Consider the following 15,591-nt stretch of genomic DNA (forward strand, 5'->3'; position numbering starts at 1 on the left):
AAGTGAGGAAATTAGACAAAAGGAAAAATGTGAGGACATTAGAAAAAAGGAAAACAGATGAAAGATGAGCATTAATAAAACTACATCTCTCCTACCTTCACATTTAAGGCCTTGTTTAACCATTCCCCACAGTAGACTCCCACAGTGGTCACAGAAAGTGGGGCTCATGTAGTTATTTGTCTTGAAGCGATGTGGCATGTCGATCTTAAAGCGCTCCTTCTGGAACTGCAGATGAATAAAGAGACCATCAGCACCAGACTTAATGTAGATTCTTTTGGGGAAAGATGCACCTCTAAAACACCTCAAGGTGCCTTTCTTGTAGAAGATCTCAGTAGCCTCCATGACCGCAGAAATGTTCACTGACAGGGAAAAACGTTGCTAGTGTCCAAGTCAAAACGGCCTGTGTTTGAATTCAGTGAGGCTGAAACAGGCATTTTTGCCACAGGACTGCTTCCCTTTATATGCCATGGCCTTCTATTGATTACTGACAGACTCTGATCCTTGCTCTGCTCTCAAATGGTATTGGAAACAGGAGGATCGAACCCTTGGACTCAAAGTGAACTTTACTTAAAATGTCCTTGTTAATTTGTGATCATCTCACAAATCTCATCGTACACCATACTAATTAAACTGAAATGTTTTATATTTGTTGAGACATTTACAGTCCACATCTATAAAGAAGTCATATATTTATTTACAATAGAAATTTTATTAAATTCTAATAGAAATTGTCAAATTAATAAAATTATTGTAATTTTTTTATAGAAATTCATGGTTTTTCTATAAAATGTTTATTTTTGTTGAACATTATTATTGTGTTGTCTAAATATAAATAATAAATGTGTAAATTTAGCTAAAAGTTTAGATACCTAATAACAAACTATTAAACAGTCCATAATTAACGAAAAAAATATGCACAGCATGAAAAACTGCACATAAAACTCAGAATTTTTAAACTGACCTAAAAATGTGTATATAAAAAAAAAAAAAAAAAAATATATATATATATATATATATATATATATATATATATATATATATATATATATATATATATATATATATATATATATATATGTATATATATATATATATATATATATATATATATATATATATATATATATATATATATATATATATATATATATATATGTGTGTGTGTGTGTATATATATTTATATTTATATATATATATATATATATATATATATTTTTTTTTTTTTTTTTTAAATACACATTTTTAGGTCTGTAGGTCAGAGTTTTATGTGCATTTTTTCATGCTGTACATATTTTTTCTTTTTATATTTTTTTATATTTATATTTTTTATTTTTTTTATATATATATATATATATATATATATATATATATATATATATATATATATATATATATATATATATATATATATACAGCTGGATTTCCTAAATTATGCTTACAGAGCAAGGAAATTTTCATAGGATGTCTAATTAGGACTTGCCTAATGACCTTAACCTGCCTAGTTAGCCAATTAACCTCGTTAAGCCTTCAAAAGTTACTTTAAACTGTATAAAAGTGCCTTGAAAAATATCTAGTCAAATATTATTTACTGTCATCATGGCAAAGATAAAATATATCAGTTATTAGAAATGAGTTATCATGTTTAGAAATGTGTTAAAAAAAAATATTTTCTCCGTTAAACAGAAATTGTGGAAAAAATAAACAGGGGGGCTAATAATTCAGGGGGTTAATCATTTTGATTGCAACTGTACACGTCACATGTTTAACAGTTTTTTCCAAACATAATATTATCTTATAATTTAGTCACCCTCAAGTTATATATGTAAATAGGCCTTAATACCTTCAGATAAAGAAGTCTTTAAATCTTGCACATTAGTCCATCAGAAAGAAATAAATCCATGCTTAAAACTTTATAATCTATAAATCACCAGCTTCTTCTAAGTATGGATATTATGCCTACGAGAAAAAAACATCACTGAAGCTGTGTGGATTACTTTAATGGTAGACAGATTAAAGCACTTTTTGAGCACCAATCACTGCCATTACAAAATAGGAAAAGCCAGGATATTATTTTATAAAATTTCATATTTAATACTGTTTTAGAAAGGGTCTGCATATAAACCTAGGATGACTTGAGGATGAGTGATATATTGTGTTAATTCCTCTTTTATGATTGAACTATTCCCTTAAACAAACAAATCAAATCATTATTAACATTTCTTAACATTATTCATCATAATAACTTTAATTAAAATTGTATTAATAGTAATTAATGTAAGATTAAAATTGTTTTCATATGTTTACAGACCCATTTTTATGACCCCTGATGAAGTGCTTTAGAGTTTTAGGACATTAATGCTTACCATTGTATCTCGACTGTTGGTTGCCGTTCCTGTGCATCTCCCAATAATCTTATCAATACACTTCTTATGAATGGCTGCATTGCATTCTGGAAAAGAAAGGCAGCAAGGTGTTATGTGTGCAAATTTCCTCATGACCAGAGCCAGACAGGAAAAAAAATATTATGTGTATTTATGCAGAATGATTTTGACAGTATAGTAACTAAAAAGTAATACCCAATATAAAAAATTATAACTTTTTATGTTTATTAAGGTTTCCAATGCATTGGAATTTCCCATACAAATCCAATTAAAATAATCAACTTGTTTGGATAACAAAGCCTCTCATATATAACATATTTACTAAAAGAGACTAAGAGATACTATGAGATATAACATATCTACTAAAAGAGAAATACAAACTGTATTTTTACCTAAATTATCTAAACATTAGCATGTTATTGATAATATTACTAAAATTCATATAAAAACTGAATAAATATATATTTACACATTTACACGAGTACATTCCATGTGGGCCAAATCATGACTAATTCAAAAGTACAAAACATCTTATTAAAACAGGCTTCAAAAGAGGACATTATATTAATTTCCCAGAGGATAATGATTTATGTGAAAGCTGAAACTTGTGAAATGTTATAATGAAATCTGATGTTCAGTGAACTAGCATGCACTGCACTATATTGTGTGTTCTTGCTGAGAAAAAGACGGGAGTGTCTACAATAATTAAAGAAAACTGTGATACTTACGCCTACATTTGTAGCCCTGCTTGTTGAGACCCCTGGAATGCAAAAAGAGTGTGTTGGAATATTGATATTTCAGCACAGCATGTGATAATGCACTGTTAGTATACATGTAAAACTCTTATTAGGGAGACTTTGGAGCACTGACTGTCCTTCGGCACATAAAGATTGATATGCAATGCACTAAAGCCAGGCAATCTGTCTCACACTGCACAGGAAGGAGACGAGCCCGAGGGACTGTGCTGAGGCGGGTGAAATATCAGAGGAAAGTCCAAGTACGCTTGCGCACACAAACACAGATGCTATCCAATACTATGGTTTACGAACACAAACACACACACACACACACACACACACACACATACACATCAAGATTATTCCTGCCAAATGCTTCTGTTTGCCTAAGATAACTTTCACTTGATTTCAGGCCTACATGAGAAGCAAGTTTGACATTTTTCTTATTATTTTAATGCATCTAATGCTATTGACTATTTATGAGGCACTTTTTTCATTTAAAGTGGCTAATCTCGATGGATCCCATCTCCCTGGACGAACCGGTTATAGTGTGGCAATTAGAAAACTGAGCTTCACTTTGACTGAGAAGTACCTTGCTTAAGGGCACATCAGAGCTGCGTTGTAATCTCAGTAATTCTCCAGTTTCTGGGTCATTCCAATTTGGCATTGAACCTGCAACCTTTGTTTCTGAATTGTAGATCTCAAACCATTACAACTGCCTTTATCTTTTAACAAGCAATGTTGTTGTTTATACTTGTGGCTATGGTTTTGAACAAGCTCCAAATCATTTGTTTTTAAGTGTTATGCTTGTAGATTTTCCTGCACTGTAGTGTTGAGGACCAGAGGTGCTCCTTAGTAAAATATTACAGATTAATCCATAAATAATAATGGAGACTAACCTTGGAATAATCTTCTCTTTCAGCAAAGTCATGTTTGTTTTCTGTCAGAGTAATGGCAGGCTCTTGGACCAATCACTAATCGATTAAATAGCTTTGTCAGTCTAAGGTTCAGTTTGGTTCATTGAGACGGTTCAATTATGCAGAGAATCTTAAAGGGATAGTTCATTTAAAAATGTAAATTTACTCACTTATTCTCTCCCCCGTCAAATTCTTATAAATGTTCTGCTGAACAGTAAAGAAGTTATTTTTAGATAGCTAAAAACCTGTAACAAATGACTTCCATTTTAGGAAACAAATACTATGAAAGTCAGAGGTTATAGGTTTCCAACATTTTTCAAAATATCTTCTTTTGTGTTCAACAGAAGAAAAAAAAACTCGAACAGGTTTGGAACAAACGAAGGAAGAGTAAATACAGAATTTAATTTTTAGGTGAACTATCCATGTAAAGTGTATTAGTAACTGGATATTTCTAGCAGAAAACAAAAATATTGCTGGATGAGGCGAATATTTACTAATAATGCACTGTAAGTAAAAAATAAAAACTGCAGACATTATCTAACTATTGTCAACACTGAAGCACCTGTTTACTGTGCATGTATGACATCTTTGTCAGTATGGCAGATATATTTTTATATATAGTTGAAGTCAGAATGATTAGCCCTCCTGAATTATTAGCCCCCCTGTTTATTTTTGTCCTCAATTTCTGTTTAACGGAGAGATTTTTTTATACACATTACTAAACATAATTGTTTTAATAACTAATTTCCTGAAGAAATAATATTATCAGACATGCTGTAAAATTTCCTTGTTCTGTTAAACATCATTTGGGAAATATTTGAAAAAGAAAAAAAAATTCAAAGGGCGGGCTAATAATTCTGACTCCAACTGTATATAGATTTTATAAAGTATATATATATATTCATCCAAAACACTGTCAAAAATATGACACCTAATTATACATATATTATACAAAAAAGGGGAAGATCATCATATCAAATTTATGTCTAGCGATCATAATAAGAACAGGAAATTTTAATTGACTAAAAAAAGAAAATAAATTTAAAAAAATCACCCTTACAACCGCATCGCAATGTCATACAACAACAAATGATGGCAAATTTCTTCTAAACATCTTGTTGTTGCATAGCTCTGTTTTGCTGTTAGTGTATGCACACAATTTTTAGACATGAGTTGATCATGGTGAGATAATCATATTTGTTCATTCATTCATTTATTTATTGTACTAACCACACAAACTCCCTGCAGACGGAACAGAAGGTGGGCTGTTTGAAGAAGGTGGCTGTGAACTCGTGGTTCTTGATAAAGTGAACCTTGGCCTGTTTGATGGCTCCTCTCCTTCTGTTTATCGTGAGGATACCGTCGTCATCTTTTGCAGTCATTGAGGCCTTTGAGTCTGTAAAGCAGGTTAAAATAAAGTTTTTGAAATATATATATATATACATATATATATATATATATATATATATATATATATATATATATATATATATATATATATATATATATATTGAAAATAAGAACACAATACTTTAACAAAATTTCACCAAGTTTAAAAATCTACTTACTATAGCTTTTTTTCTTTCACAAAATAAAAACAAACTTTTTTCCTCATAGCGCTGACTTTTTTGTCATAATTTCAATTTCAGCTTTATTTTAAAAAAATTTAATATAAACCTGTCTATTAAAAACCCCGTATTTGTGAGATTACACAGTAAAATAATAAATAAAGATTAAATAAAGTAAAACAGAACACAATGTGGAGTTTCCACTCTGCTAAATAGCATCGTGCTTTTGTGCAAATTATGGAAAATTAAAAAAAAACTTATTTATAACAGTATTTACAATAATGTTTCAGCAGCTAACGTTAGTTAATGTAATTATTAACATGATCTAATAAGGAACAATACCTGTACTTTTATTCATCATAGTTCAACATTTACTAATGCATTATTAAAATGCTAATTCACGCTCGCTACCATTAGTTAATGCACTGTGAGTTAGCATAAACTAACAATGATCATATAACTTATCGTAAAAATTTGACTTCAATGGCTTTGTGCGATGAAATACATTTACTATATGTGGTTCATATTAACATTAGGTTTACGGTTCCTTCAGCCTTTTTATAGATATTATCAGCTCATTTCCTGCAGTGTTTTACCAGCAAAGCTAAACAAAACTCATAGGCTGAGATTGATGGTTTGCCCTCTGTCACAGAAAGCATGTCACAATCTTTGACATCAGTTATTGCTGGGGTTAAAAGACTAATCATTAGATCGCTGGGACAATGTATATCTGTTCTGACAGTACAGTAACAACCAGTAGCATATTGTGAGGTATAAAAAGGGCATATGATATAACGTCAAAAGAAAAATGACACAAAATACCAGCATGAAAATATGACTAAGACAGCATGAGTAAGCAAAGACAGATACCAGTTGACAGATCTGAGCTAGTATATGAGGGTGGTGAGATCATGGAAAAAGCTTAGACTGAATATAAAGAAACAGAGAAAAACCCAAGTCGAAAATAGAGAAGCAAAAGGAAGACATGCTACATATAGGGCCTGTAAAGATTTAAATGAAGGTTTTGAAAATGTTAGTTTTAGCTAATCTGAGGCAGAGCTTCATTTAGATTAGATTATTTGGTTCACTGTTTAATTCATCTACTTCTAAAATAGATGGATATAAACAACATTCAGGAGAGATTTGGGGTCAGTACTTTTTAGGTAAGGGTATATTACATTGAACAAAAGCAATAGCAAAGAGTTTTACAATGTTAGTTCTGTAATTTTGGTTTCAAATAAATGCTGTTTTTTTATTTTACATTTATTCAACAATTATGTGAAAAGAAAAATTATCACAGTTTCTTTTTTGAATTCCAAATCTGCATATCTGAATGACTTTTGAAAGAACATGCTGAGCCTTGCCATCAAAGGATTTAATTACATTTATATTACAAATATGTTCTCACATTTTTTATATATTGTAATAATAGCAAACATATGATGATGTTCAGTAATTCAATGTATCCTGATAAAAAACATAGGCAATATTAGAATTGCAAGCACTTCAACATACAGTGAATAATTGTTTATTATTTAAACTTTTACAGTGTCTTTTCATGAACATTCAGATTGTTGTATTGCCAGTAGTTTTTCCATCACAGCACCAAATGCTGGAAGTAGGACTTTATTTTTCAAACATTAACATTATCATATCTTCATTTGACAAACAACACTGCAAATTCTGTGAATAATATTTTAGAGCTTTTAAAAGGTAACATTAGTTAACATCAGTTGAATTAAAGTCAATGTAAAAACAAATACAAAAGCATTTATTTATCTGAGTTGATGTACTTTATTTTATCTGCTGCCTAATAATGAATATAAATTAAAAGTAAAAATCAATTAAATGAATGGAGTTAAAAACTAATATAGTTAAAATATATAACGTTTACATGGTTTTCTCACTGTTGAAGTGCTAGATATATTACTTTACATCATGTTTAATTTGAGACATTTATTTACTAACATGTATAATAAAGCAGTACACTAAGTATTTTTGGTTATTATATCTGTTTAAGTATTTTGTAGCTTAGGTCCAAATCTTGATAATAACATACTGTAAAATGTGATAAAAGCTTCAGCAATTAATCGCAACAAGAAAATTAGATACCGGCAGAAGTCAAAATAATACTAGGCATTGTGGGATGTGGTATGTGTTTGTCTGAATAACATTGAGAAGCGGGTTATTACTGTGGTGTTAGTGCTGTGCTATGGACAGGGTTTCGGGCAGCCGCTGTGATTGGATAATATACAAAAGTTGGCCCGGGGGTTTTACAGACTGTATCAAAAAGCTAAGGATCGGGGTGAAAATGAAAGTTTTCAGCAGAAATAACAAAACGGGAGGATGGCTGGAAATGGGTCTGAAATATGGGAGACTCCCGGGAAAAAGAGGAGAGTTGGCAGGTATGATGTATATTGCTGTTTTACCATATTGTTGAACAAATGCACCATTGTACAAAAAAAAGTGTTTTCTATAAAATAAAATTAAATAATCTTCTCAGAATCCAAACATTTAAACAAATGTTGGTGCTCTTGCATGTACCCACCTAGATCTGTATCCTCCACAAAAAACTGGACGGACATCATCACCTTCCCCGAGGGCTGCAGGTCCACCCAGAACTCTGCATGCCCGTTGCCTTTTTTACAGCGTTCAGCAATGACAGAGACTCCGACAGTGGCCTCGGACAGAGCCTCCTCTGCTGTTTTCATCAGAACCACCTGTATGACACGACCCTCATAGATGTGTGCATCAAATGTGGATTTCCACGCAGGGTACATGGTGGGCTTCCTCTGGACCAGTGTTTTCCCCCGCTCTGGTGAACAAACAGAAGAACTTAGGCCATTTCTGTCTACATTCTAGTCTACATTTAGATAATCTCATAATGTCAACTGTCACTTGTAGGAAGCTTTATTGGTACCTTCAGGATTTTGCAGTGACTTTTTAATATATACTTGCCATCTAAAATGCTGTTGTGACAGCTTTTTTTTTTTTACAATTTATGGCATTATTTGCAAAAACTCCTGTTTTGCTTAAAAAATTCTCACTATTAACAAACAATTAACTAACACTTTTAACTCAATAAACTCCTAATTTATTGCTTATTAATAGTTGCTAAGGTAGTTGGGTTTAGGTGTTGGCTAGGATTGGAGATGTAGAATAAGATCATTCATAAAGGTAATTTCTAAGTACTCATAAACAGCCAATATGTTAATAATAGGTACAGTACATCACTAGTTAATACTGAAAATTGTTCTATTTACAAAATTCTTGTAGAAATGTCCTTTTTTATGTCAAGAACTACTGGACTCACAGAATCCTGGAGAGACCGCTTAATGTTGTGTCTGAAAGCCTGACTGACCTGTGCTGAGCGATTCCTTCATCTTGATGGCACAGAACGGTTGCTCTGTCATCGGAGGAAGTTCTCCCAGGTTAAATTCATTGAAGGCAATCCGCAGGAACGGAGCCATGGTGAGAGATCACTGTGTGCATAACAAATGGATGATGATCAGAAGTCGGCAGAAATTTCTCAACTACACAAAGTGCTTTTTATCTTAAATGCAGAGGCATTACTTGCTTTGACAAAAACACATTATTATTATTATTATTATGAGATAGACAGAGAAATAAGAGAGCTTTTTGGTACTAGAAAATAATAAAATGAGACATGTGATACAGATACATGAGAAAATAAGAGAAGCAAGCTATAATAAGGGATAAGTTCATACTTCCTCATATACAGGGGGTATGGGTAAATTATGAAATGTGTGTAAATTCATGCATCTTTGTTAACATTAAAATGTTATTAATAATTAACAACATTTGAAAATGTAATGCATTTTGTGGAAAATAATAATTTACTTTGATCACAAAAAGGCTTTTCATAAGCCCCCTCAAAACTTTCTTATGTGTCAGTATTATTGCTTCAACTTCCTATATTGTGAAAAGTCAAATCTTGCAAAACTGCTTGCATCACTCTCTGCAGCTGACCAGCTAGTTTTGTTTTCCCAATAAGTGCAATAGTAAAATTAAATAAAGAATTATTTGTCAAATAGCCAAATCATTTTCCAATCAGAGCAACTCGGGTAGGACCAGATTCCTGCTGGTCTTACTGTGAACACAATAGCTCACAGAGCTTTGACGGGATTCTGTGTCAAAATCGGCCAACTGCATACCTTTATTTGGTTTCACAATTTAATCACTGGTATTAAGTGTTCAAATGCACACTGCAGACACAATGACGATCACAAACTGCAGAAGTGCATTCTGTACATATTTATTCTGTCACATTACACAAGGAAAGCCATTATAGCTAAGACAAACAGAGACTTGTTTTTTCTGCAACATTCGTGCATTATTTTGTGAACTTGTTTTATGTGATTCCTACAGCCCTAACATGATCACAATTTACTTGAAAAAAATTGTTTGTTAACAAACATGTTTCTAGGTTATTAAGCTTATCATTGGAAAACACAGTTGATTTGCAAAAATTATAGCATTTAGTTAGATCAAAATTGCTTTGGTCAAGCAATGCTTAAACAAAGATCAACATTTTGAACAGTCCAAGGTTGTTTATGGATTTCATGTCAAACAACCTACAGATTATTAAAATGTAGTAATGTTATATTTATTTGTGACAATGGAAAGTGACATAGCCACACTTAAAGCACAGCCAGCTACTGTATCTGCATCTGTTCTCATGACTGATGATCATTGAGAGATGAAATGTAGAGCAGCTGAAGTGGGACCATTTCTAACACCAGCAATGATGGAGCACTGAGAGACTAATCAAGATGTAACCATTTGCTGATCTGCCAGTTTTAGGCCAGCAGATATGGGCCTACAAAGTGATGAGACTATTTAGACTGTCATTCAGTGACTTTGATATGTTTACAACTGCAGAAAGGGCAACCAGAACCAAAAACCTCCTACAACAACAACATCTAAGTAAAGATGCTACTCTCAGTATTACAGAGTATATTTTAATAAATAATCTGTGAACGTCATGTGCTTTGTTATATTTTCGTTTCATTATAATCATATTTAATCTGTTGCCTTTTAAACATGACATCATTTTACTGGTGTAAATGCTGGACAACCTGTTACCCACACAAAACCAACAAAAAGTAATCCATAAAGATCAAACATATTCAATTACTGATAGAGAACTGCTGAAAAAGGGAAAATCCCAAACACAACACAACTCCCATTGTAGGGCTGCACGATATTGAAAAAATCTAGCATTGGTATATTTTTTTATTTTGCGATAAATATTGCGATATGAATACAATTTTACCAGATGACTTTGTATCTTTATTTGGAAAAAAATTGTAATGTTAGATCAATTGGGTTGATTCTGCAGTGGAAATGTACGTGCTATTTGCTAAGGGTGTCAAAATTATTTGTTTCTTTGGTGCACTGTGATGCAGACGTGGACGATTTGGTACCGGTTTAGAAATAGATCATAAACGGTTATTACGTACTGATGTCTTTTACTGCATATGCGGTACATTGCAGTAGCTTACTATGACGAGGGAGGGGAGCGAGTAATTAAAACACTCCAACTACTTAAAATGTTAGAGCAAAAGCCCTGTTTCACTGTTATGGAGAAAATAAAAGTAAGCTCCATTTCTCTCTCTCTCTGTCTCTCTCTCTCTCTCTCTCTCTCTCTCTCTCTCTCGCTCACTCTCTTGCTCATTCTCTCTCTGTCTCTCTCTCTCTCTCTTTGTCTCTCTCTCTGTCTCTGTGTGGCCCTTTGACCTGCTGGCGTGAGGTAACATCTCCTCTCCTCTCGGCCCCCAAACTTTACTCAAGTCGAGCACGCTGACCGTGGGCCTGACGGCGAAGGATCGTACTGCGGTGCCGTTGTGCCAAATGCAAAAAAATCAGCTTTGAGAATGATGGTCTGCTGATGAAGGGCATCTGCATATGCTGAATAAGTTGGCGGTTCTGTGGGAACCCCTGATAAATAAAGGGACTAAGATGAAAAAACAATGAATGTTGAAAATATGTTATGAAGTTAATGTTTTAATTTTTAAAGATATAAAAATATCATACATGCATAAAAATGCTAAACATATTCAAATATATTGCGAAAAAAATAACATAAGCCTGAATTATTATTTTTACTTTAAAAATTTGGCATCCATAGATTAAGCTGTGTAGTACTGACCCTTTAATTTCCATTTTAGATTTTGTATTATATATTACATATATATTGTATTATATATTGTAATTATAAATTATATATATATATATTTTTTTTTTTTTTACCAATTTGTTGCATCTAAGTCTAACATTTGTCAAACTGTATGTTGTGACAAATTTTATTTGATGTAAAATGAAAATGTACACTCTTATGGTGACTTCACCATAAATATTTGCAATCAGATTTTTATTTTTTTGTGCGAACCTATTTTTTATGAGATTGTGTGTAAATCATGTCACAACAAATGTGATATGCTGAGATATATTCATTATCAGTATGGTGACACTTAACTCGGACAGTCACACCACATGACAAAAATGTAAGTGGAGGTCTGTAAACATCATCTAAAGCTATAGGATGCTATGATAATATCTTGTCAGAAGAACAACATAAATGTTTATCTTTTTAACAAATACACCCCTATATTAACACAGAAATATGTAATTATACATGAATATGACAGGATCGCTGTGTCATGAACAGTGAGGACCAAACAACATCTACAGGTTCTTTAAGAACCCGACAGAAAAAAAAAAACTATGTGACTTTTGCCTATAATTTTTTTAAACAAAGCTGCAACTGTTTAATTTATGTTACAACAGCTCAGCTGAATTGCTGACAATCTGTATGAGTTTCATGATATTTAATTTAGGTATTATATCTAAGTCAAAATTTTGGTATCCTGCAACATTATTCTGTTGAGTGCATGACCAATATAAAATCATTTGAAAATGCTCAGAAAGCGAGCGGAATATTTACATTTGTTTATTTGCAATAAATGCTCATGTTGTTCTGTGCATGTACTTGAGTTTTTAAATGTACATTTCATTAATCTGATTTTTGTATTAAAGGATAAATTTGTATTAGAAATAATATATAAATATAAATATATTTAGAATTTTTAATACAAGAATTGTTCTGCTGTGAAGTAAAATATAATTGGAAAGTGTATGGAAAGCATTGTTAATGCACCGTGACGCACCGAGACATCAAATTGAACTGAGACCAGTGTGTGTACACCTCTACTATTTGCAGTGCGTTTCTGTATTTGCACGTTTTGAGTATTTTCATACAATCTATAGACACAATCAAGAAGAATATACAATTAAAAGAAAAGTGTTTTCATTTCCTGAGTCTAACAGTGTTTAAGTAAAATAACTGAATGATCAAAATAAAAATAACTTAATAAAATTAATCGTTGTTAAAGTCACAAATTGTAGAATTTCTTATGTTTGAATGCTTTTAAAAACCATTACACAATTGCAAGCATTAAAAACACATGCAATGTAATGAATGCAAAGTCATGATGAAGAATTATAATACAAACTCAACATTGCATATATCCTGTGATGTGTCTATTGTGAATGATCACTTTGCAATATTGATGCTGAACTGACATATTGTGCAGCAGCCCTATTCCATTTCATTCACACTTTAAGCTTATGATGATCATTTTTTTAAGTATGCGTAGTTGCAACACACACTAAAACACAAAAGGTTTCGTTGGTAAAACATGTTTCATGGGTAATGTGTTATAATCTTATGCTCACAAAAACATGTGGTGTCTAAAAGATTTAAAATGACAAGCCCTGAAACTTAATGCAATTGAACCAATCTCTCACATACTGTTAAGTCATTATACTGCGTAGATTTAGATCAATCCTGAAGGTTGAAAAAGAGCCTCGCTCCACAAATTATATAATACTCCATGAATTATATCATCATAAAATGGTAAATTGAGTTAATTGGAACCAGCTTTAAAAACACCCACACAAGAGAAAAAAATCTGGCAATGTTATCACTCTTCATAGTGATGATGTGTTATGTACTCCCTCAAAATCATGTATAAAAGAGAGAGAGTGAAAAAGATCAAAAATAATCTAGGACCACACACAGTGTGCAACAAAAATGCATTAATATCAGCTAATGAAACCCTCACTCAGTCAAACATAAACCTCTTACACTCAAAAGGCATATGACTACAGAAAAAATGTTCCCTGGAGAGAGTGGAAAAAATGAGCCCATGCAGCTTGGGAGGGGATGGAGAGAAAATGAGGAAAATGGAGAAAGGGGGAGGGAAGAAAGAAAGCACCGAGTTGCTAAAAATCCAGACTCTTTTGCTATTCATGTACTTGACTGACAGCTGTACTAATCTAGTCCATTCCATCATGTCTGTAATTCATGTTTTGTGTGTACATTTTCATTGGGTCTGCGTCATTAATGGGAAATGAATGAATGTGCCAGTCTCAATAGACAATGTGTGTGTATGTGTGTGTGTGTGTGTGTGTGTGTGTGTGTGTGTGTGTGTGTGTGTGTGTATGTGTGTCTTTCAGTAGCTTGGTTCCCTCTGCGGTCCATTAATCTGTCAAGAGAGGTCAGCTCCCTCACACCCAGACCGGTTGCTGCTTAATTAACACAGATCCCACTGGTATGAGTTAGTAGAGGTGTATTAATAACTTCTAACTCTTATGCTGTTAAAGCTAGTAACCACCATGCTTCTATGCTAAACAAATGAAGTAACATATTGTGATAAAAATACAGGATGCTTCATTGAGCTGAAATTAAACATAAAAAGGGCAAAGAAACATTTCAGACATGTTCACAGTCACACCAGGAAATATCATCATAAATTAGCATCCAAAGCCGCACATGGCTCTAGCGATTCAGTTGTTTTGATTTGTAGCATTGTTGATTTGTAAGCTCCCATTGCAATTCACTGCAAAATACTGAATTAAAACAAGCTTTGATGCAACTCTCATGGCGAGTTGTAAGTTTTTGATTTGGTGGCTAATTTGTATTCATTTGTAGAATATCATCCATACATATTAGTTTGATTTGCTCATACCCCAATGAGGGTTTCAGTTTTAGGGGTGGGGTTTGGGGACATGCCTTACTTTAAAAATTGTGGTTCTGGAGGGCTGATGTCCCGCAGAGTTTAACTTACGTCAACACACTAAGTTGAAGCTTGTAGTACGCCTAGGAAGAGCTCAGCTGGTTCAGGTATGTCTAATAGGGATTGGAGCTAAACCCTGCAGGACTATAGCCCTCCAGGACCAAGTTTGTGCACCCCTGGAATAAATGCCTGTGGTCTTTAATGCAGGTTGGATTCTGATCAGCTGGAAATTTGTTTTTGTGCAAAGATCTCTACTTATTAATAAACTATGGAGCCAGATCAGTCTCAAAAATAATGCATTTACAAAATAAAATTCATACATGCACAGCAATTCACATTTACAAATTCCAATTTGTGAATTCAATACACAATTCATAGATACAACACACAATTCGGGATTCACAAGTAAAAATCATAAAAATATTTTCACAAAATGAACTGGATGTGAGCATTTATGAATTGTGTTTTTAATTTGCGAATTGGAATTGTGCATTTTTTAATTTTTCATTCAATTTTTTTCCTTCAGGTTAGTTCCTTAATTCATCAGGGGTCGCCACTGTGGAATGAACCGCCAACCCCCTCTATGCCCCATTCACCCTCCACCCGCTCTTCACATGGAGCCCCCATCAATAATCCTTGTAGGGGGGCCCACACATTTTGCGCTGATCCATTAATACACACTCATGCACACACATACACAACGGGCAATTTAGCATTTTCAATTAACCTATAGTGCATGTCTTTGGACTGTGGGGAAACCGGAGCACCCAGAGAAAACCCACGCAACACAGGGAGAACATGCAAACTCCACACAGCAATGCCAACTGACCCAGGCAGCAACTTTCTTGCTGCGGGGTGACAGTACTCACCACTGAGCCAACGTGTCA

The 15,591-nt window shown here is 33.0% G+C and overlaps 1 protein-coding gene across 1 annotated transcript in view; it reads right to left on the reverse strand.

Annotated features, from left to right (window-relative positions):
- The window catches only part of prkcdb (protein kinase C, delta b), a 39,896-nt gene that overhangs the window by 15,727 nt on the left and 8,578 nt on the right, over positions 1–15,591 (reverse strand). The window contains 6 exon segments of the mRNA NM_001365237.1: positions 96–225; positions 2,364–2,449; positions 3,110–3,141; positions 5,266–5,431; positions 8,152–8,418; positions 8,965–9,085. Of these exon segments, the coding sequence (NP_001352166.1) occupies positions 96–225; positions 2,364–2,449; positions 3,110–3,141; positions 5,266–5,431; positions 8,152–8,418; positions 8,965–9,073 (790 nt within the window). The 5' untranslated portion in view covers positions 9,074–9,085.

Source organism: Danio rerio, chromosome 11 (genome assembly GCF_052040795.2).
Source record: "Danio rerio strain M-AB ecotype USA chromosome 11, GRCz13ab, whole genome shotgun sequence".
Taxonomy (NCBI): Eukaryota; Metazoa; Chordata; class Actinopteri; order Cypriniformes; family Danionidae; genus Danio; species Danio rerio.